Source organism: Mytilus edulis, chromosome 11 (genome assembly GCF_963676685.1).
Source record: "Mytilus edulis chromosome 11, xbMytEdul2.2, whole genome shotgun sequence".
NCBI classification, from domain to species: domain Eukaryota; kingdom Metazoa; phylum Mollusca; class Bivalvia; order Mytilida; family Mytilidae; genus Mytilus; species Mytilus edulis.
Window position 1 is genome coordinate 47,292,106 of NC_092354.1, and position 26,212 is coordinate 47,318,317.

The following is a 26,212-nucleotide window of genomic DNA, read 5'->3' on the forward strand; positions in this document are numbered from 1 at the left end:
TTGTCGCACATACATATGGATAAAATCATTACAGCTTTTTTCCTAATGCATGTGGAGCAAAACTTTGGTTAGCTTGCTTGCTTTGTTTGTATATTGTACAAAATATAAAATATACAAGTTAAACTATGCCTATATATATGTATTGTTTAAAGATGTCAATCTTATTTTCAAAGCTTGTATAAACAACTATACAAACAAAGAAAGCAAGCCAACCAAAGTTTTACTTTTCAGGTTTAAGAAATCAGCTGTAATGATTTTATTCAGTTTGGCAAATGTCCGAGCCCGTTAAAAAAAGAACAAACTGAAACTACAGTTGCTGACTTCACTACCTTCAAAAAAAGGGAACAGTTTGGAAGTCCCATATACTGAAATGTGACCAACAAAAATACTTATAGATTTTGTTAACACTGCCATGTAATTATGTAAATATTTCTTCGCCTTTTTTACGAACACAAAATTCAAGGATCCCACATTTGCCTTTAATTATCTATACGAACATTGCTGTACTCTTGAATATCAGCACCGGCTGCATTTTATCGACGGCTTACTTTACACCAGTATTGTCTCATGGGTAATTGTGTTTTTTTCGCTGTTGTTTCGTTGCTTCTGGTTGACAAATACATGAAATCTCTGTGCCATCATCAAACATGTTAATGGCTATATATCGGGTAATTCAAACCCTTTTTTCTTCGCATAGAAACAACTCTTCGTTAATCTGAGCATGGAAGTAATACTTTATATCACGAACTATAAATGAGGATACACAAAATAAAAAACTAAGCGAAATTGTGAATCCCGCATTGCACGAAAAAATGTGTTGTATTTCAGTAAATAACACGTGTTCTTGGTTGATTGTAAACACGTAGTAGTCCATCATGCATTGTGACTCATTTAGTGGATTGGTCAAAAACCTACTAGGTAAAAATAAATTGCGTCACATGTAAATAAACAATTACATATGATAAAACATAAGTATGCTAATTTATGCATTTCCATATAAGGTAGTGGTCCCGACCTGTTTAAAAGTCACTGTTTTAAACAATATATAATTGAACTTGATGAGGAGTCAGTTCTTCATTCTCTTAAAGTGATATGAAACTTCAAATTAAAAAAAAAAAGAGTAAATATGTTTATATACTTGAATGGCTTAATTTTACGATAAAACAAGTGTAAAACATTAAAAACAAAAAAGAAAATTTTTTATGCCATCAAAATTTTTATTAGTTTAGTTTAAATTAAACATATTTTATTGTCCAAAAAACATTGACAATAGGATTGGACACAAGTTTTGCAACTTAGAACGTCTTCTCCATTACATACAAATAATTCATATCCGAACAAATATGAAATACATAATAATAACATTATAAACAATATTAATATGAAGACATGAAATTAACAAGAATTTATACGACATGGTTCATCGATTCCTAAAAGTCGAGTTGACCGTAAATTGTTTATGAAAGACCTACCTAATAGGTTGTTTTAATCTTGGAATAAATATTCACTCAAAAGGTAAGTTTTTATTGTATTTTGAACAATTAAATTAAAGTGTTGTCAACTGATGGATAATAAAATCAAATTGATGATTCATGTCTTAGGAAAAAATGAACAATTTCATTCGAAGTCGACAAAAAGTAATAACATTGTTATTGGTATATATTTATATACCGTCCCGGCTCAAGCGAGAAAATCAATCTCGTTAAGATGATCACCGATAATCTATAAGTAAGGCAAATAAACAAATGCAATAATTAAAATAGTCAAAAACTTTATAAAGAAAATAAATTATGAATCAAATATACTATAATTGTCCATCAACAGCATCACTACCTCCTTATATATGTATGGTAACATTTCCTATAGAGGCATTTTGAAACAATGAAAATTTGGAAAAGTTTTATGATCATTACTAATCCATGTTTGTTGTACTATAAAATGATTCATAATTGTCAATGGCATTTGTTAGCAAGTACTAAACTATCCCCATAAAAGTTCCCGTAAATTTTGACGTCTTCATAAAAAACATCTGACGTCACAATGGAAAAGTAAACAACCGATACCGGAAACACCGGAAGTACTATTATGGGTTTTGTGCACGAGATGCAAATGATATGGGTTATCAGCACGGGTGGGAAATTATGGCTTGTGTACTTCCGCTCATTACACATATGCAAAAGCTATCATAGCAATGCTAAGTATATGATAAAACAAATTATTTAACAACTGTTCAGGGAAATTTTAATTTACTAATGGGAACGGATGTAAAATATAAAAAGATACAAACATCAAATATCATGGCTGATAATGCACTCACTTACCACGAGCTCAAGGTGCTCTTTGATTATTTTTCAAAGTTACATTCCAACTCCAATAACAGACTCGAAATTTGATAAGCTAGCAATTAACATTAACTAAATTAAATATAATGGTCGATAAAACGTTCAAAATTCATAGAAATATCTAATAAAACTTGCACAGTGGACATAGTTCAGTATAAAAAGTAAAATCACAAAAATACTGAACTCCGATGAAAATTCAAAACGGAAGTCCCTAAGGGAGCTACCATTTGATTTTTATGGGGGGGGGGGGGGGGGGGCTAGGATGAAATTTGAAAAAAATAGGCAGGACAGGAGTTTTGAGTAAAAAAAAAGGCAGGATGAGACACTTCCAAAAAAAAAAAGTCAGGACGACAATGGAGGTAAAAAAAAGTCTGGATAAACTAAAAAAAAAAAAAGGCAGGACCGGACAGAGTGAAAAATAAAAAGGCAGGACAGAGATTACAGCTAAAAAAACATGCAGGACAAAATTTTCATCCTAGCCCCCCCCCCCCCCCCCCCCCCCCATAAAAAATCAAATGGTAGCTCCCTAATCAATAGCAAAATAAAAATCTCAAACACATCAAACGAATGAATAACAACTGTCATACATTTGATAATTTCAATAACATTAAAATGACAAGAAGCTTGTGTGACTTTAATAACATCATTTAGTGTCAGAAATTGACACATACATTTTGTTCATGAACATTAATACTAGCATTATGAAGCATCTATATTGGTACCTCAATGATTTTTGTAAAGATGACTCACAAGTTATGTATAGATCCATTGTTTTTTTTATTGACAAAATGTCTCCTCCATCTTAAATGTTTTCAGGAAACGATTGCAATATTGGTCTATAATGGAAAATATGTCAATTAATACATGTAACAAACATGCCACGACAGAAAAAAAAAACATATTCCTAATTATAGTTATACTTTTCCTGTATTGTCACAAAGGTTTTATATGGTAAAGTTATATTCTATAGTGACCAATTCACGGCAATTGAGCAAGTCTAGTGGTAAATCTTGAAGATGCAGAAGATGTGTTAATCAAATTCTTTTTCGAGCTAAAACAACTTTACATCCAATTCTCTCGAGATCAAGCACTTCTATATGTCTTATACATTGATCGCCAAAAAATCGTCAAATGGTGACTGAAAAAACCCCAATACACCGGGTTGGTATTTATAATAGTCTGTGATCCTTGCTGCTTAACCGGTAAGTCGCGTTATTATCGAGCAGTGAGGTAGAATCCGGGGCTTATCTTGTAAAAAATCTAAACACAAAGAAAAGGGGCCAATTGTTTAGGTGTGACGAAAGTCTATCGTAAACTCTTCTTCTAATATTACCTATTTGCACTGACCTAGGAAAATATATAAACACGGACATCTGATCAGTATGCATTATGTTTTATAAATTATATACAAGTTAAAGTAAACATATAGTTCACACGCACGCCAAACCACAAACAGACATGTCATCTAATTATTTATATTACATCAACATCTATTACAGCAGATTCCACTGAGTGTGTAGCGATAGGTAATATCGTTGGTTAGCTTGCTTGTTAGCTGAACCGTGAAGTCGTTATAACGTCAGGTATACTACCCTCCTTTCGAAGTAGCATAGTCCAACAGATAAATCGATTGATTTTCTGTCAGATGCGTCTATTCTTAAAGTAGGGTTGTTTACATTACCTTACAATGACTTCACGGTTCAGCTAACAAGCAAGCTAACCAAATATATTACCTTTTGCTACACACTCAATGGAATCCGCTGTAAACAGTATATTTTCTTTTTGTTAGTACTACAAGTACATGTCAAAGTGAATTTCGTGGAAACTGTACAATATATACAACGATTTGTATTGTCGGTGTTACACAGTCCAGGGCGATTTTTCATTATGAAATGACACTTTGTCACCTCCTTCTAGACAATATGTTACTATAAATAAAGGCAACAGTAGTATACAGCTGTTCAAAAGTCATAAATCGATTAAAAAAACCAAATCCGGGTCACAAACTAAAACCGAGGGAAACACATCAACTATAAAAGGACTATAAAATACTATACATGACAATATTTCACTGTGAAATTATTCCTATCACATTGTTTTTTTGTGAAATACTGTGCACGAAAATATGTTTTAATCAAATAAATATTCACATCTACCAAAAAAACGAGAGCGTTTCTGATTTTTTTTTTTTAATTTTTTTTTTATTATTATTAAAACTTTGAGTATAACCATTACTTAAGCTTGCTGCATTAATACTAAAGAAGGTTTGTTTGTTATTATCAATCAAATAATAATGATATCATTATCCAAAATATCAAATGAAATATTGCCTCAATATACACAAAATGTAAATTTAGATAACCTCCCTACAACAAGACAGAAATATCATTCTTTTCACCTAAAACTTATAATGTTTATATAGACAAAACTTCATATGGATATTTGAATTCATCTGGAAAAATTTTGTAGATATTGACACAATTTCATGAAACAGAGGTCATGAAAAAGGTAAATTAACAAGGAAAATTCAAATCGGAAAGTCCCGTATCAAATGGCAAAATCATAGAGCCAAACACATCAAACGAAAGGAAAACAGCTGTCATATTTCCTGACTCAACTGTCATATGCAATATTAAGAATAGAAAAATATTGTCTTATAGGATCAATTTTTATAGCACGATATTTCGCTTTACATTAGCCCCGAAGTGACGACATATTTTCATTTTCAGCTTTATAAAGGTCAAATATTTTAAATACAAATTTAAATCTACAACTGTATGTAATTATAACTTATTAATGTCTTACAATTACCTGAGGGAATGTTTACTAATTAATATGCACTGTGAACTAACAATAGCTGTTAAGATATTAAATAAGGGTCAGTATGGGTTTCACAGAAAAAAAAATAACATGGTCGAATCTACACAAAATTGTCCACGATATTAAGAATAAAGCAAAATAGACAACCCCCTCCCCAAAAAAAATATAAAATGGAAAATCTTGGGATGCTTAAATATACAGAAAAGAGAAAAGAGAGCAAATTTAGAGAAAGATGATTAAACAAAATAAAGAATACAGAAATATCCACCCCTTTCCGATTAAGACCCTCTTATGTCAGAATGTTCAAACGTGTGTAGTATATGGTGCACAGATGCGTACGTGAATCTAAATGAAATTGTCATGTATAGAAAAACCTTGTATCAGTTAAAAAAATATATAGTTTATTTTAGATGAAATATCATTTTCATTTGATTTTAATGCCAATCGTATATCACCATTTGTTTTCATTCATAAGTGACAGACACATTTTAAATAAAATTGACAGACGAGGTCAAAATCAATACATAAAAATTTAAAAAAAAATGTTGACAGTGTAACATACATTTCCCCTTAAAGATGGGATGACATCTTCTATAATCGAACAAGACCACAACAACAAGGAATTGTTCATCAGGGTTTGACTTAGGTTTACAAAATGAAGAATACTAGGGGTATTAAAGAATAAAGAAACACAGATAAATGGAAAAATAAGGAAACAATTAAAGAACTGAGAAAATGGGGTTTTAAAAATAGAAAAGAATTAAAGAAAAATGTGCAAAAAATAGAGAGAAATACCCTAAACATTTCATAATGAAACGAAGAATCCTCTATCCAGACCTTCAGATATTAATAGAAATAGAATAGTTTACAAATATTCCAATATTGTCTCCATCTGTGAATATTTGTGCTATCCTAGTCCATGAGTTAATAATATTAGTTTTAGTTGCAAAAGTCTAATTTCTTCCGTAAACACTTGCGAGTTTGCAAAGTTTTAAACTAAGGATGCAGTTTTTGTCAATAAAGTTTTGGTGAAAACCTGATTTATTGTTATGCTTTCTGGTGTTTTATGTTTTTGTTTCATTTGTGATTTCGTCTTTTATGCCATTACGTTATCAGTTTTTGTTCATCTTTTGAGTTTTGAATATTCGCTTCACTTAGTGTCTTCTGCATCTTTTTTGTCATTTCATATGAAGAATGTTTAACGATGTACTAATATACCTGGTTAATACATGTTTTAATTCTATATTAATTTATAAATTCCCTCTTTTCCTCTCTGTATTGTCTGCCGATTGCGCTTTTATAATTTTCTAACGTTCAAACTGGAAGCTTGCTCAAAGTCTTCTAGTATTTCAGGTCAATCCTCACCGCAGATGAAACTTGAAAACATGAAATAGAAAACCACCAAATACAAAATGTAGTTTCCGAAGCGAAAAATAATAAAGTTTTTGCTGTGTATAATGAAACGAACAGACTAAAAAGAACACTATTCAAGATAATATTGGGGTGTCTAAGACTTACGAGTAGTTGGCTTTTTAGATTTCCCAAAAATAGCCAATCGTTCATCGTCTTTTGTCATGAGTTATTGTTTTCACCACTACTTGAATTTTCATTATCGTTACATTTAGAAAATCAACCCTCGGATAATTCAAGAGATCAATTCGCGTTTCGTGGCTTCATTGCAGTCTGGTTTTAGTCTCATACAAAACAGTTATTAAATTTTGACAATTACATGCGAACGAAAAAATGCGATCAAATTCGCAACTGCTCTTAATGCAATGGTTCTTATCATTGTGTGAGATTTTTCATAAAAAAGAGTCAAGCGACAAACTTATGTAATAATTAAGTTATAGGTGTGATAGTCAATAAAGTATTGTTAATTGACAACGAAGTGATCTTTTGTTTTACATCCATTGATTCAAAACATCATGTATTACTTTATGTATTTTTTTTAATATTCATAAATGAACCAGGATATAAAAAACATTTTATGACAAATCAATCTCCAGTGTATATAATTAATTAATATTTAATTAACAGATGATAAGCGAGTTACAAGCAAAATGCATCTAGAATACTAATTAATACTAATTAATACTTTCAGTCTACCAAGACTCGTTGAATGTAATGTGGACTAAACTTCAAAATGAGCCAACAGAGAAGAAAAATAATATCTGTTGTGGTAATATTGGAGTATTTAATCGCCTTTCTGTTGACCCTTGAACCTGCGGCATCGCAAGGTGACGATGATGCAATTAACCCAACAAGATCAGGTAAGTAAAATTTAAGAATGTTTGCTACTCTACTATTAAAAAGCAATTTTTTAAATATCTAATATAATCCTTGTTATTTATCCCTAGTTCAAAGAAAAAATGTGCCAAAGTTAGATATTTGAAAAATCTAGATAGAAACATTTCCCGGAAACTTTTCAATGGCTAATATCCCGAAAACAAGCATAAGGACCCCTCATTCTTTTCTGCTTTTTTAGTTTATTTATTCATATAATTTTAATTCATAACCGTCTTTTATAAAGCTTTTAATTTTGAGTTGTGAACATCATGAAGTATTTCCTTTTACGGTTTAGTGAGAATTTCTTTTTTCAAAGGTTTTGGAATAGTAATTATGAGATTCATTCTTTTTACGGTTAAGAAACAATGAAACTAATTTTTCTTGTTGATTTAACTGCCGCTGTAACGATTTATAACGCGTGACAAGTTTTTATGAAGTATTCTCATTCGTCTTAGATGATATAAAAAAGAAGATGTAGTATGATTGCCAATGTGACAACTCTCCACAAGAGACCAAAATGACACAGACATTAACAACTATAGGTCACCGTACGGCCTTCAACAATGAGCCTATACCGCATAGTCATTATACTCTTTATTGAGCTCATTATACACACGTTTTAGATCCTTTTTAGACATTAATATCAATATTGTGGTCATTTTTATAAATTTCCTGTTTACAAAACTTTGAATTTTTCGAAAAACTATGGAATTTCTTATCCCAGGCATTATCCCAGGGATTACCCTAGCCGTATTTGGCACAACTTTTTGGAATTTTGGATCCTCAATGCTCTTCAACTTTGTATTTATTTGGTTTTAGAAATATTTTGATATGAGCGTCACTGATGAGTCTTATATAGACGAAACGCGCGTCTGGCGTACTAAATTATAATCCTTGTACCTTTGATAACTATTCACACAATTATACTGCCTGACTTGACGATTTGGCCAATTTGTGCTAAATAAAAACGAATAATTATAGTTCTGCGTACATGTCATTTGTTCTCTGATTGATTGTAATGATATATTTTGACATACTTGACTCTTTCTTGTAAACCAGTTTTTATTGATAAATAAAGTCGTAGTACTCGGAGATAACCACCAACCTTATGCGGATAAACTGAATCTATATAAATCACTGACGTCATCAAAGAGTTTGAAACATAAAGCTGAAAAAAGTTAAATCACAAAATACTAAAACTCGGAGGAAAATTCAAAACGGAAAGTTTTGTTCGCCCTTATGAAATGGCGAAATTTAATAGCTCAAACACATCAAACGAATATCTAACAAAAGAGGGACGAAAGACACCAAAGGGACAGTCAAACTCATAAATTGAAAATAAACTGACAACGCCTGGCTTAAAATGAAAGAAGACAAACAGACCAACAATAGTACACAACATAGAAAACTAAATAATAAGCAACACGAACCCCACCAAAAACTAGGGGTGATCTGAGTTGCTCCGGCAGATTAAGCAGATCCTGCTCCACATGTGACACCCTGTAAATAGTCTAATTTAGTAGGTAACATTCATGAAAGGGAACGGGGTTGTAGTTACGACGTAGGGAACATATTCTATATCATTTGTGAAACGGTTATTCCATAACGGTCAACCAACTCGTGATGGCGTCCGTAAAATTTACGAAGAGATGATTTCAACTTCACCATTTGGAACTCTTGGTTTAATAGCTTCCTTGTGAGCAGCAACCCTCTATCAAGAAAATCATGATAGTAAATGCAAGCACGTGAATATCGTATTAATTGGGAGATATATACCCTATATGCAGGTGCTGCTGGAATGTTGCTCTTTAGAAATGGAAAGTTCACAATTGGAAGCTGAAATCATCTCTTTTGTCATATTCATGACTTGTTACAGGCAGTTTCTTATGAAGACAATGGTGGATTGAACCTGTTTTTATAGCCAGCTAATCCTCTCTCTTCAATGATACGTGTAGTTGCATAAAATTCTATTAGTATGTAAACAAAACAAACAAATATCATACGGACAAATGTTCAAAATAGGAGTAGAGCAGTCAACATTGTGTTAATCACGTTAAAAACAAAGAAAAACAAAATGACATTTAGACAAAGAGCATAAACAAAAGTAAGGTCAAGAATACAAAACAACACTACAGTACAACAACACATTGGCGTTTTTATAAGTACCAAGCCACGCAAAATGGAGATACCCACCACACTTTGCCTAAACAGTAACGATTTACCAAGACAAATAATATAAGTACACTATTACATGAAGTTAATATGATAAACAATGTCAGTACCTAGAATCTTTACTTCAAAACCATCATGTATTATTTTTTCATGTTGATACGGATTATTTATCAAGTAGGTCTTGGTATCGTCCGATGAAATATTCAAAAACCAAAAAAGTACGAGACGTTCTTTGCCATAAGCATAGTTCATCCCAGGCACATGTGACGCTTTGTAAAGTCTGCATAGCAGCTAAAAGTTCCTGAACATCGAATGAGTTAGGTGCCAACAGGTCGCCAACGGACCATTCAAAGGGTTAATGTTACGGTTATAAACATGCAGAGAACGTGGTTATCTCTCTTCACTAGGCAACGGATTGCCATTCTGATCGGTCGTTGCTTGATACTTGTACATCCCGAACATCTAAATGTATGCATCACTTTGGCAGGGTTTAAGTGCTCGTCTGAAAGAGAACAAGAGTGATCATATTACTATTACATAATTTCATGTGCTTTACATTTTGAATCTCGTCAAATATATTCTATAACCTTTTTTCTGCATTCTAAGTTCATGCTTATGTGTAGAAATAAAGTGTATACAAACAAATCATCTTTCTATATAATGTTAATATTGTAGAACCCCAATGTGACGACATAGCCATAATTGGTGCAGGAATAGCCGGGACATATGCTGCATGGCGATTGAGACATCAAAATAAACGAATATCTATATACGAGTTCTCAGACCGAGTTGGAGGAAGAATGTTCACAGTACAGTTCCCAAATACTCCAGATATTAATGTTGAATTGGGGGCTATGAGATTCTACCGTGAAGGTTAGTTTATATGATATGATATGTGAGAAATTATTAAAAAAAAATAACAGAAAAAAGTTTAAAAAAATGGATGATGTCACCATGTTTTCATCATACAATCCCATATTAATGTGGCACGGTTCTTAGGTCATAGAAATATAATATTTCCAACTATCTAACAATGACACAGAACCTAACTGATTAACTTATGATATTTATAACGTTGACCGTTTATTTTTTCTGCTATCTTTATAACCATACAACACTAATTCTTAGTCTTTCATCATGCAGTTAATTCACAATTTTCACTTGTATGTAAACTTCTCTCATTTTTTTTCTATCAAGTTGGAAAAATATTTCATAGATGCTGTATTTTTTTCACTCACATTGTACATATATATTGACTTAAGAAGGGTTCACAAAAGAGCAACCTCGTTCCCAGAAAGTACCTTGTCATTTCATTTTTGTATATATATGAGTTGTTAATATTTTCATTTGTTTGTAAGTTATCCTTTTTTTAACCCATGTTATACAACATTAATCTTACAACTGTTAGATATTCCAATCAAAACATTCGATTTGCCTTATCAAAAGACAGCAAATGTATAGTACTTTGACTATACGATCTCACTGTTCAGTTCATGATCTAAATTTAGATTTTAGAATATTACGACTTATACTTTTCTTAGTTGTTAATCTATTTATTTTAGCTTATCCATTACTGCATAGAACCACACGACAGTTAAGGGATTTATATTTACGGTTTAGAACATAATGATTATCACTTTTTCTTAATTGTTAATCCATTCATTTTAGCACACGCATTGCTATATGAAACCATACAGCAGTTAGGGCTACCGATTAAAAGATTTGATTTAGGCTCTGGACCATCACCAGACACCATTGTCAATGTGCGGGGAGTCCACTTGCGTTACAGCGAATTAGGTGGAAATAAAACACCATACAGACTACAACCTAACGAGCAGAAAACAGTTAGTCAACTGAACTGGTAATTAAATTATCAAATAAGATCAACGTTGACAGAGGTCGAAGCAATGACAGAAAATCTTTTCTCAGTCGTTTTTTCCCTTGTCCAATTTACAAAGTGAAACCTACTTTAAATTGTCAACTCAACGTGTAACGTTAATCAATGGAATGCACTTAAATAGTAAGTACACGTTAATAGCTATAAAACATGTATTTACTATAGGTGTATTTCAATAAATTTTACTTAGTGTAAAAAGTAAATTCCTTTTAATCAATTCTAAATTGTCAACTCAACGTGTATCGTTAATCTATGGAATGCACTTAAATAGTAAGTACACGTTAATAGCTATAAAACATGTATTTACGATAGGTGTATTTTAATAAATTTTACTTAGTGCAAAAAGTAAATTCCTTTCAATCAAATCGTATATATATATATATGCAAATAGTGTTGGTGCATATGCAGCGCCTTTTGAAGGACTTGTTCAACATTTTACCTTTGGAATCGTTGGCTCTAGACCACAACTAATGATCAATAGTTATCAAAGGTACCAGGATTATAATTTAGTACGCCAGACGCGCGTTTCGTCTTCATAAGACTCATCAGTGACGCTCATATCAAAATATTTATAAAGCCAAATAATTACAAAGTTGAAGAGCATTGAGGATCCAAAATTCCAAACAGTTGTGCCAAATACGGCTAAGGTGTTATAAAGGGTATAAAGTTCCCTTGTATTCAAGTGTATTTTTTTCTTTATTTTGTTTCTTTCCCTTTCGAATACATTTATTAGTTTTAATGGGGTTGAAATGAAAGAAGAGAGCTGAAATAAAGTTTTGGATGTTTTATTCGAACTGATTTTGATAAGGAAAGCTTGATTAGGCCAGGTGCAAAAAGGTAATATTTACAGTTTTCGAAGTATGTCTTGACTTATCTATAGAGGTATGGATGTTCATTGGCCAAATTTGCATGACGTAAACATGCAATGTTTTTGAAAGTTTGATATATATTTTTAGACTTGTACTGTACATTACATACACAAAATATTTGACAAAAAAAATTAGGGAATTGCATGTTTTCAATGCGACAAAACGTTATAAAGAACTAAAAGAGGAATTAAGTGTGGTCTGTGTCCAGTTCCGGTTGTGATGAATTCCTATAATCTCACCGGGCGTTCACTACATAGGGCCAACTAAAGATTTTGGCCTTCAAATTGTCACTTTTAACTAATTTAGTGTGTCACATATAACCATTAATCATAGACCTGGTTCATTTAAAATAATTTTAGGCTACCTCATAATTACAAAGGTGCACATCAATCTTCTCAACGTGACGATATGTCAGTTTAAAAACTGTGTGCAATACACATATATTCATATGCAAATACACAAAGAAAACTATACACTTGTCTAATGCATTCGTTGTTCAGTCACGCCTAGTCTGTTTTTGTATAATCAAATATTGCGATTACCTCTAATATTATAGATACAAACAATACCATTGATCAAGGTAAACAAATATATAAGTAGGTTGAAATACAAAGAAGACAATAAGGATTTGAGGTACCTGAGAAATAAATATAAAGACAAGATTAAATATTTGAGATTAAAACGGTGAACAAGATAATGATGGAAATCCAATACTCAAGATACGAGCAGGAATAGTTGGAAACAGTATAGAATTTGAAAAAAATCCACAGAGTAAATTAAGGAGGAAAAGATAAGAACACAAGTTCATGAAAAACACAAGAAAATCAAGAGAAAATTTCAATTGGCGAGAACTGTCACGGAGGCTTTAATCAATAGCAAGATGATACAAACAAATGCATAAACAAATAAATGAGTTATTGACTATAAACTCTCTTCGTGGAAAGGTGCGTTTGGCTAGATAGTAAAGTAAACTTTTAATTAAGAAATAAAGCAGTACTGCATTCAATTATTTAATTGATATTTTAATAACATAAACGGTACCAATTTTAATGAAACAGATGCGCATTTACAAACATTGATGCCTCATCACTGATATATGGTCGAAGCCAAAATATTTGTACATTCGAAACCGAAACGTCGAAATGAAGATCAAACCAAAAAAAGGACAAATAGTATAACCATATTCGGACCAGATCTAGGAATCAGAGTTTTGCATGGGGGATATATATTATCTATTTCAAAAAGATTTCCGAAATTTTAACAGTAAATTGCAATCAAAACAACAATGAATCTTCATCCAAGAACCGAAACAAGTAGTTACTCGATTGTTGATACGCTAGAAAACTAAAAGTGATACTCGAAGGCAAAATCTTTGTGAATTCAAAACCAAAATAGTATTTACACGTCAACGTGACATTCAAACTCATGTGTCAAGGAAAAATTGACAAACTCACGGCAAACAATTCAAATCAACAAGGAAACAAAGAACATTAAAAAAAGAAAAAAAAAGAAATTCAAACCTAATGTATACGTGTTTCTCGTGTATCGTTTTTTTATATAGATTAGACCGTTGGTTTTCCCGTTTGAATGGTTTTACACTAGCTGTTTTGGGGCCCTTTATAGCTTGTTGTTCGGTGTGAGCCAAAGCTCCGTGTTGAAGGCCGTACATTGACCTATAATGATATACTTTTATAAATTGTTTTTGGATGGAGAGTCGTCTCATTGACACTCACACCATATCTTCCTATATCTATCTTCAACAGTGGATCATATTAGGTGCTCCCGAGGGTGATCAGATCCTGTTGAATTTGTAATGTTGCACATGTCAGTACAATTCCACGAGGGACATTAACGATTACTTAAATATTACTTTAACAGACTATTATCTAATTAACAATCAATCTGCATCATTTGAATGAAAATAAAACTTATGGTTTTTTGTAATGTTTAATCGTTCTTTTAAGGGAGTTGTTTAGGAATAACACCGATGTGTTAACAACAAATGTTCCAGAAGCTGCTAAAAAGTTTTATGTCAAAGATAGAAGTGGAGTGTATATGTATAAGCAAAGGTATGTTTAACTATGAAATTGAATACTGTTAATCGAAAATCGATTTCACAATAATCAAGTGACAAATCGTCGAAATATATATATAAATGCTTTTAATTTTGAAACCTACAATATAACTGTAAATACAAAATTCGATGTACCTTGTGTAATGGTAAAGCAGTAACATCATTTGCATACAAAGTGGTATAAGTAGGTCTTCTACTGTAATCAATAGCCAGTCAACACTGAGATTGTGAGTTCGAACTCCGCACGTGCAGGTGCACTCGACTCAAATTTTAATTGACTAGGATTGTCAGTTTTTCTATCTAAGACCCATGGCACTCCAGATACTTCCACCAATAGAAAGTGGCCGCCACAAATATCCTAAAAGTGGCGCTAAGCAGTGGCGTTAAAACACCAACAATCAACAATCAATTGTTGCGCCTAGTTTCTAACAACAGGCTAGTGTCACGGTAGTTTGAATACTCACAAACTCGGCCACCGATGCCGTAGTACAACTATTATATCGTTATAGTGGTCACAAGTGTGTAGCAAATTTTACTCCCTAATGACTCCATTTAGTAGGTTGTTATATTAGCAGTTTAACTTAGTTTTGCTAATTGATTATGTATTGAGATTTTTTCTTTGAGTTCGTAATTTTTTTCTATTATATTTTTTAAAACCTTCACTTCAATTGACTAAAAAATAAAGAAATATAAAATTGAGAATGGACATGGGGAATATGTCAAAGCGACATCAACCCGACCATAGAGCAAACAACAGCCGAAAAGGCAGCAATGTATCTTCAATGTAGCGAGAAACGTTTTCACTTCTATACCCAAAATAAACCTAAAAGATAGACGAAAAATGTCACATGGACTTTCAAACTCAAAAGGTCGAAAATAAACTGACAATGTCATGGCTAAAAAAGAAATAGACAAAACGACAATCCAGAGTACATAAAACACAACAAAAACTTAGATGATATCAGGTGCTACGATGCTAAAAAAAATGTTAAAAAAAACGGCAACAAGATAAACTTCAAAGAATCGAAAAATAAAAACTGTGTAGGTATTGCCAATTTGCTTATTTTCTGTCATTTTGTGGGTTATTATATCGTATTTTGGAAATTGTAAAACAAAATAGCACTTTTACATTGAAATACCAACTCCAGCTTTTGATATTGATTCACATCTTGTTCATTATTGAATTATATGTTCCTTTGCGTTGTTGTGCTGTAACTATAATATTTTTATGACATAAATGTTGGTACAAATATTAAACGTGTGTCTGTAGTGTTTTGAGTTCGATTGCATTTTCAAAGATTTTAATTGTTGTAAATTTATTAATCCACTTGATTTTCACATGTTATGAAAAAAGTAAAAACACAAAATACTGAATTCCGAAGACAAATTCAAAAAGGAAAGTCCAAAATCAAAAGTCCAAACACATCAAACGAATGGATAACAACTGTCATATTCCTGACTTGGTACAGGCATTTTCTAATGTAGAAAATGGTGGATTGAACCTGGTTTTAAAGCTAGCTAAACCTCTCACTTCTATGACAGTCGCATCAAATTAACTGTGGCGAAATGTGTAGCAAAGTTTTGTGTACATAGAAGTTCTTTGTTTAATGTTTATATAGAGTTTTGGTTTATCAGAGGTAAAAAGAATCATATTCTATTTCTTATTATTTTCCTTTACCTATCCGTCAAACAAACATCGATATTTTCTTAATGCACAGTGGCAAATAGAGCATTTAAAAACCCACATGGACTACTAACATAATTTTGGTTTTTGAGTTTAGTATAACGTTTCATTTTCACTGAAATAGTACACAATTGTATTTGGGAGCCAACTGCGGACCACCTCCGGATGCGGAATTTTCTTGCCGCGTTGAAGCCCCATCAATGGACTTTGGTTGTTATCTGCTCTTTGGCCGGGTTGTTCTTTCTTTGACATATTCCCCATTTCCATTCTCAATTTTACCTGTTCAAATCAATGCTGAATTTGTCATGTCATCAGAAAATATTGTAGACAATCTTAACTTAACTCTTTAGTATTATTTTTCAGTGTCAAGTCTTTATTTCATAAATATTTAAGCGCCGAGGCACAGAATTACATCAGAGAGACTGACGGTTTTTCTTCATTACTAAATGAAGTCAGTGCATCAATGGCTGTTCAAACCTCTCCGCCATCTAATTCTAGTGACGAAGTTTTAACTGTGGCGACAGGAATGGCCTCAGTACCAATTAAATTACTTAAGGAATTTCTACGTGCAAGTATAAGGTGAGATTGAATTTGACCAATTGGCCGTTTTAGAATCTAAAGCATCATGGGTAATTTCATTGTTCGTACCCAAAAATGAAAATAACGTCACGTCATTGGTTAAATTTCCATTGTTAATGACATTTTCAACCAATCAGGACGTTTTGGTGTGCACTTTTGAAAATATTACCCAGGATGCATTATATTCTGAAACGGCGAATTAACTTTAAAGGCTGAAAGCTGATATAAGTTTTAACAAAAACGTTTTTTCTTATATGTGGATCCAATTCAGAGACAGATTCGTTAAGCAAGATCTGATCGTGTTACCAAACAAATAAGCATACGATCATGTATATTCGATTCACGTGAAACAGTCGCTAGTGAAAAGTTGTCCCATTGGCATTTACACCGCATCTTCTTTTTTATAAATATATGTTTAAAGGTACCAATGGAGATTCCTTCTCGAACGTAAGATTGACATAGCTAGTTTGTATTTTTTGTCATTAATTTTTATGTGTGAACAAACGGTATAAGATGATACAAATGGTATGTGTTAAAAACGGGCACATACATTCACATAATCATACAACATGACTACATTTTGAAACGGTAAATTTATGAATTGTTAGATATATATCGAGTTGTTTAAAATTTATCTTTTGATCATTTTTGCTGACACTAGAACACGTTCAAAATATTCGTGGCGAAAATGGCGAAAAGCAACTCTCCACGTTCAAATTGTGTCATGTTGATGCAGACCTGTCATTTTCTTTAACCCACAGTCTGAGCTGCACGATACTGACGATATTTGCTGATTTGTACTTTGATATTATGAATCCTCAGGTTTTATATTAAAAATTTTGCCCCCTAGCCAAAACTGGTCTTCACATAATTTAATTTAGAAAATAATTTGATTAGATCTTACATAATCATTGTATTTTTTAGTTTAAATGTAACAAAAGAGTTTAATGTTAAACGTAAGCAAATCTTGAGAAACTCAATATTTACCAAATTTCAATGGCTTATTTCTCAAAAACAAGGATTCGGACCTTTTTCATAATATGTATAACACAGAGTTAAAAACAATCTTGAAGAATCCTTGTCATTTTTACTAGATCTGAAAAAAGGTGTTAAATTCATAAAAAATCTAGTGATTCTTTTTTTTTACTTTCAATGGCTTATATCTCCGTGCTTCATATTTTACCAATTTATTACACCCCTTTAAAATGCTTGTTATTTTAAAACTCAACAGAGAACATTCTTAAGTTACAGTATTTTCATTGTCAATTAGAATTTATAACCATTTTTTTTCTGGGTATAGTTGTACTAATGCACAAATTAATTAACATTCATTTGATCAGTACTTAATTTTCTACATTTTCATTTATGGAGAGGGCTTACATAGGTTAAGCCTGTTTCCAAATCCCATTCAATTTATTTCTACATTTTCATTCGTCATTTTTCGCATTAAAATAATACTACAATACTCATTGAAGGCATTCTCTCAAGCTGAATCACGACCTTCAAGCTATTAGAAAAAGACAAGATGGATATTACAGCCTATTTTTTCAACCTACAATCACTAGAAGCAGTACCACTTGGGCCCCAAAGGTAATTTATATAATATCTTAATCATGTTAAGAATGTACGAGCACAACCTACTAACCTCGTAGTTAGGGGATATTGAATATCTATAATTCAAAATTGATACTTATAGTCACAAGAGCATTTATATTTAATGCGTTTCCCTCAGTTTTAGTTTGTTACACCGATTTAGTTTTTTGTCCATGGATTTACGAGTTTTGAAAAGCGGTATACTACTGGTGCCTTTATTTAGCTAAGGAACAACACAAGCTTAATAAATAGAATTACGGTAATTTTGTTTTAGATCTTTGATTTTTTTAGATGGCGGGAAATGGCTGTCGCTTAAATTTTTCATTGGCATGACTTGGAACTGAAATCATCAGAAAAAAATCTAATATCTGTTGATATATTGTAATGAACTTTTTATGAGCTACTTATAAGAAACATATGAAAAGAAAAATCGGTGATACGGGGCAAAATATTAAATCATTGTAAACAAGAAATCATGATACACACATATTTGTAATTTCCAATCAATTGGTATATATGGGACTTTTTATATGGTAAATGATTATCCCAATTCAACTTACATGTATGAATTTGAAGTAGGTACTTGTAATAACACATACAAGAGAAACAAAAGATACCGAAGGGATATTCAGACTGATAAATCGAAATAAACTGACAATTCTATCATAAAAAGAAAAACAACAAACACAGTTCTAAAAAAATAAGACATCAACTAAGTGATCAACTTTAACACTACCAGAACCTAGCTTGCTCTCTGTTGCCCCGGATGGGTAGACTGATCCTATCCACTATCCGCTTTAGATCCTGAATGAATTTGCCAGATGTTATTTTTGATTGCACTCAAAGACTTTACATCGGTATACAAATATGGTTAACTGGTCTTCTTATACTCGACATTAAAACCCATGGTAAAGTGGGCGTTCTTTGTGTTGTGCGAGAAGCATTATTTCCTCTGGAAATATGGACGTTAAATTTCATCTTATCTATGTGTTTACTGCCATCGTTGAGTTATTTCATTTAGTTTACATTGCATTGAAAGTGAATATTCTATGAACACAGGTTAAATATAAACGCAGGCCCCTGCTTTTGTGACTCAATCTCAAATTTCATCTTTCTGACCTTTCTGCTATCAAATCAATGTATTATGTATCCTGGCGAAAGCGTTATCGTTTAATTTCGCGTAGTTCTACGTGTACTTGGAATAACGTTCCCAATTAAACCATAAGTATTCAAGAATATTGCTTGTCCTTCGGGAGCAACTGATAGTTCACCCGGATTGTGGCGTGATTCGTGTGACTCAGTCTAATCTATGATGTGTTTTGTACTTTTGAACTCTTTTTATTTTCACATTGTCACTTTGTAAATTGTTTTGTTTGATTATCCTTTTGATCATCCTTTTAATTATCCTTTTGTTCATCCTTTTGGTCATCCTTTCGATTATCCTTTTGTTCATCCTTTTGATTATCCTTTTGGTCATCCTTTCGATTATCCTTTTGTTTATCCTTTTTGGATAATTCTCTTCTATTTTACTTTTTTGATTTCATTATTTTGGGTTTGAACGTTCTTGGTGAAGTTAAATAAAAGAAAAGCGTATTGAACGAACCAAATGTATAATTTGAATTTTTAACAGCATCGACCAATTATTACACGGTAAATTCATATTACAGTGAGTTGACTATAGGTGTTACCGTTTACCTGTAGCTATTGTTCAACCAGATTGAAACATTGACAATACAATTGGGACATTTAAATTGACCAGTTGGTTTGTAAGATTTAAATCTACCTTGATGCTACCTGTAAAAAAATTTATTCACCTAACCTAAAATTTCAGCATGCTTTTTTCCTAAAAATTTTCTTTACCTAGGATTATTCTATCAAAAATTTGAAAGGGTAGAAATGTTTTTAGGTTTTCATTGTTTTAAATCCCCAGTATTGATAATATTTCTAAAATTTACCAAAAAATCTTAATCAGTAAAATATTTTGTTAACTGCATATTAATATGCATGAAAATTAAAACTGTTTTAAATAATAAATGATTCTTTAAATTTGTAACCCTCATACATAGTATTGTCCATTTGTCAGTGACACATGAAAAAGCTATCCAGGTGATTTCAGTTTCAATTTTCAGATGGATTATATGTTGTGCATTTCTTTATAATGTGCTTTCAAGATTTTCATTTTGAATTATGATATTTGCAGTGTTTTTCTTTGAAATTTATTATAAGAGGATTTTTGTGGAAAAAATACTGTGTTCATTGATGGAAATTCAATTTGCATAATATGGAATAAGTTATCTAAAAGGTTATAAAAAATCAAACGTGAATGCAAGAAGGAGAAATAATTGCAACACATTCATTATAAATTTTGGGATATATTATAAGATTGATTCACCTGTTTAAATGGAATATATATCATTGGAATTATCATGGCAATGAAACAAAATGTTAAATTCATAAAGTGGATATAGTCTAATGTAGTGATAAAGTGAAATGAAAAAGTAAATTAATAATATTCAAAATATTCCTAATGTTGGGATAATATGAAGGTGAAATTGGAAGTAATCATTATAAAGTTCTGAAACTAAAATTGTTTGATTGAAATATATACATGTAAATGAAAAAAAAACTGAATACTGTGGATATAATAAAATCAAGTGATATAGTGAAAATATATGAATAAACTTATCCAAAATATTTGTAAAGTGAGGATACTCATTGTAAATGTGATAATGGAAATAATCAAATATTGCAAAATTCTGTTCCTGATTTTAGGATATATATCATGGGAAATATAACAGAATACTCATATAGAGAGAAAGTCTAGTTATATAGTCAAAAGCATGAACAAATATGCGAAAACTTTCATCATGTTCATAAAATTAGAAAAATGTTATAAATTATTTCTGATAAAGAAAATGGAATACTGGATGATCAGATGTAAAATATGTAGAGTAAATAAAATAATTCATTCAAATATGATTTTGATATTTCAATATGAATATACATTAACAATTTGTACAAGGAATATGTCAAAAACAATATATTTTGAGTTATTTCCCATTAAAAAGCCAAAGAGATATTAAGAAGGTTTTTTTCAACAATATACAAGAAATCTAAGCTCTCATAGTATTTGGCTATGAAAACATTAAAGAGGAAATGTAGTGAATTATATGACATGCAATTAAATTCCCTTATAAAAATATATATGTTGCCCTCTTCTAAAATTTTAAAAGACAGTAAAAAAAAATCTCTTTTTCCGTCTACATGTTATGTTTTTTGGCATTTGAATGATTAATTATTCCAGGGAAAACATCCATTTCCATAACAAAAAGACTTATAACAATGTTAATTTCTTTGCCTGTTTTAGGATTCTCTAATAAAAAAAACATGAGAAAAGTTTTTTTTTATCATCAAATTCACAGTGTTTAGTTAATGTAAGAACATGAAATAAGTGTGTGTCTAGTTATCAAATATAAGTAGTCATATTCTAGCATTATTCATACCATGTATAAACTAATTTAGACTGAATGCATATTATGTTATTCAACAAAGATAAAAATTGAAGCCTTGATGCCATATAATTTTTTTTATAAGTTTAAAAAAAACTATCTCAGTTATACTACAACAGTAACAATTAAACAGGTGAAGTGATAGGATAAGAAATACTGCAGGAAAAAAGCATGCTGAAAGTTTTGGTTAGGTGAATGAAAAACTGTACAGGTAGCATCAAGGTAGATTTAAATCTACCAAACCAACTGGTCAATTTAAATGTCCCTATTGCATTGTCAATGTTTCAATCTGGTTGAACAATAGCTACAGGTAAACGGTAACACATATAGTCAACTCACTGTAATGCCATATGAATACATTGTGGGTGGTGTTAAATTTGACCTACAAATATTCTACATACTATACCAACAAGACTCGCCGAATAGTTGGGTAATAGCATGAGCTGAGACAATATGGTTTTTCTTTTCCATGATACATGTATACAATTTGCGCAGCTGTGAAGCAGTTAATCTGAAATGCATTAAAACTTAATACATATGTTGCTTCCAGTACGCTTATGTTTTATTTAACTTCATCACGAACGTTTATACCCAAAATTATGAAAGCCATCAACCAATCCTCCAGTTACCGAAAGACACCTTTTGATTAATCAATTATATGGTATTCTATGCGAAGCTGTGCACAAATAGTAATATAACGTCTATATACAAACATGAAACTTTTCTTGTTTCGTGTGTTGCGTTTAAAGCGCCTTTTCCTGATTTTACATCATCAAAAAAACAAAAACGTCAACTTTTCTAAAAAAAAAAAAAATGTTAAGAGCTACAAATGTATATGGTCTAATAGTACATGAAAAGTATAGCAAAATTCATCTTGGCTCAACATTGCCCGAACACTATAAATATTCACATACCATATCATATAGAACGATTAAAACAACATGTGTATTATTCATGCAATAAAGTAGTGGTTATTTTTCTATTTTATTTTAGCCTGAAACGTTTACGATGGAGTGTGCTAAAAAAGTCATACTGGCAACTAATAGATTTTCACTTGAAAAACTGGACTGGGAGGGACTTCAACAACCACGTATTAGAGAATATTTAACAAAAGCAGTAAAAGATATTCCCGCAGCAAAGCTTTATTTCAGTTATGATTATCCCTGGTGGAGAACATCCCCGGTTTATTCTGACTATATGATTTCAGACAGTCCGTTAAGGCAAACGTACGATTTTGGTACATCAAAATCAAACCCTCAGAAATCGGTACTACAAGCTATGTACACGGATAGTGATATACCTTACTGGGACGAATTATTTACCAGAGGGTATGTAAATGAACCTCATGGTCACTTTGTCTTAATGGGAAAAGAATTTGAACAGGTTGCACATAAATATTTGGCTGATATATATAAAATACCTGTTGAAAACATACCTCAGCCAACCAAAGCAGCTGCATATCTATGGGAAAATTATCCGTACGGTGGTGCATGGCAGATTTGGATGCCGGGATATATATGGCCGTCGGTTGAAAGGCAAATGACAAAACCGTCTGCCAACGATGATGTCTTTGTGGTTTCAAACGCTTTTAATGCGCGTTCCTTCTCATTTTGGTCTAATGCAGCGCTACAAGCAGTTGAACTTGCTATGCCATATTTTGGATTGAAACCAAAATAAAATAATAAAAACTCTATGTTTATGTTGTAATTATTTCCACCCCTAGATCTTCGCTGTAAGCCTAAATGTACAAACGAATTTCAAAGAGTTTTGATTATTAATTAACAAAGAAGACAGTTGATACATTCTTTTTTACCTAGTAGACAATTCAAAATCATGAATTTAAAAAAAAGGCATCATAGACAAAATGTAGAAAAACTAAATGACTAACAACAGTCTAGAAACCACAAAAACGAAAGACAGAGCATACAGTATTTAGCCTTTTGTGTTTGCTTCTCGGGGGTTTAAGTTAACTTATATAGATTGTGTGTGTGAAGTTTTAATCTACAAATACCCTGTAAGGAATAAACAGCAACTGTCATTCAAACATTTGAAGAAGTGCCTTGCGTCCTTGCACTCTAGTTTTCGTTGCATTTAGTTGTTTTATATTTAGTTTTTATATAAAGGCTACCTGTGTAAAAATATAAAACAACACGTCCGAAGCGCTTTTCCGGATTTACCTTCATCAGGAACGCTCAAAGCCAAACATTTGAAATCCGAAGATGTATAAGTACCGAAAATCGTTGAAGAACTATATGTTAAAAATACCTAAAATAAATAGCCAAATTCATCTAAAGCCAACTTTGCCTGAGGGAGTTGAAACCTTAGTTTCATAATAATTTCAAAATTTATAAACGGAAGTTTGTTTAATCATGTCAGTACCGAAGCACTGACTACTGAGCTGATGATACCCTCGGGGACTGATAGTCCACCAGCAGAGGTATCGACCCAGTGATGTAAAAATATAAAACAACACGTTTAATAATTTATTGCGTCCGAAGCGCTTTTCCGGATTTACCTTCATCAGGAACGCTCAAAGCCAAACATTTGAAATCCGAAGATGTATAAGTACCGAAAATCGTTGAAGAGCTATATGTTAAAAATACCTAAAATAAATAGCCAAATTCATCTAAAGCCAACATCGTCTTCTGTCAGTTTGTTTCAAGTTTGCTATGCGTTTCCATAATTCAGCACGACCGCTCTGAATTTTAGAATATAAATCCTAAAATAAAAGATCATTTTGCCATGAAAGCTTTGTAAATGAGGTCTGACTCTTGTAATATTTGAAACTACGATTAAACGACGATGAACAAGATCATGATATAAAATTCTTTAAGTAAGTGTTTCATGAATATAAGAAATTCAGACACCTACTGGGAACATTGCAAAATTAGAAATTTACCCACTTAAGAGTGACTTATGGTAAGAATCCACAATTATTTATTCAAACTAAAAGTCCTACGCTCTGCTCTAACAATTATCCGATATGAATTGTCAAACACATGCCGAAGTAGCTAAGGACATCATTGCAAAGTGAAAAATTGTACATTAACTGAATAATAAAAAGCTGTTGATATTGCAAGGTTATAATACACGGGTTCACATTCAGCAGAAACCCGACATGTATGTATCAGTTTTTCTTTTATCAATACACAATTTCAGAAATGTAGGTTGAATTTGTAGCTGAAAGACTTATTCTCGTTCTCGCAGGTTTAACAAATGGTCATGAAATCATAAAATTCATGTGCAAATTCAGTGGAAAAATAAATAACATTCTATTCGCAAATCAAACGATGTGCATCGGAAGGGCTCACAAATACATTAACTCCGTTTTTAGATTGAGTTAAGCCATTCCAAATGATCTTTTACAATGTGTCTTTCTATGTTATGGTGTTATACTATTGTTTCAGAAAAGTGAGAAGGTTTTGTACCATTAAAATGTTTAATCCCCCTGTAATTGTGTGCACCTGTTCTGAATAAGAATTTTGATTATCAGTAGTTATCGTCTGTTTATATGGTTCATGAGTGTTTCTCGTTTTTCGTTTTTATATAGATTAGACCGTTGGTTTTCCCGTTTGAATGGCTTTACACTTAGTCTAATAATTTTGTGTGCCCTTAATAGCTTGCTGTTCGGTGTGTGCCAAAGCTCCGTGTTGAAGGTCGAACATTGACCTATATTGGTTTACTTTTATAAATTGTAACTTGGATGGAGAGTTGTTTCATTGGCACTCATACCACATCTTCCTATATCAATGTATTAGATTCAAATGATTTCTAACGGAATACTGCATGTTCAAAAGAAATATATATGTAATCGTTTAAAACGAGAGTCGACCGATACCACACAGAAAGTCAAGCTCATAGATCGAAAATAAACTGACAACGCCATGGCTAAAAAAGGAAAAGACAAATAATAGATTATAAGACACAACATAGAAAATAAGGACTAAGCAACACGTACTGTAATCATATCATATTCAGAACTGTTATCGTTAAACCGTCTTTAATCAATCATCCATCCACTTCATAACTTTTTTCTTATTCAGAAAATCAAGTTATCAAAATTTGATGACCAGTAAGAATTACTGTCTTTAGTTTTCTATGTTTTGTCATGTGTACTATTATTTGTCTGTTTTTTTTTTGGTATTTTTTTAGCCATGGCGTTGTCAGTGTATTTTCGATGCATGAGTTTAACTGTCCCTCTGGTATCTTTCGCCCTTTTTTATTGAAAAAGAAAGCAAACTAAATAAGTTGATTGTGTGTTTGATTACAAAGATGATATAGTCTAAGTCAGATTAATATCCATGTATTCCTTCACAATGTGCGGTCACTTGTGGGGAGGGGTAGAAATGTCTTTTAAAATGACTTAAGCTTAAACTACCTAAGTATT

At 31.8% G+C, this 26,212-nt stretch overlaps 1 protein-coding gene across 1 annotated transcript; it reads left to right on the top strand.

The window, feature by feature from the left end:
* The first annotated feature begins 1,499 nt into the window (after positions 1–1,499).
* Positions 1,500–23,518, top strand: LOC139495700 (L-amino-acid oxidase-like). The gene is made up of 8 exons (XM_071284032.1): positions 1,500–1,515; positions 7,264–7,432; positions 10,296–10,493; positions 11,289–11,481; positions 14,351–14,455; positions 16,508–16,723; positions 18,199–18,313; positions 22,819–23,518. Exons 2-8 carry the CDS (start codon positions 7,306–7,308, stop codon positions 23,500–23,502), a joined length of 1,638 nt encoding a protein of 545 aa, XP_071140133.1. The 5' UTR covers positions 1,500–1,515; positions 7,264–7,305; the 3' UTR covers positions 23,503–23,518.
* Positions 23,519–26,212: the final 2,694 nt, after the last annotated feature.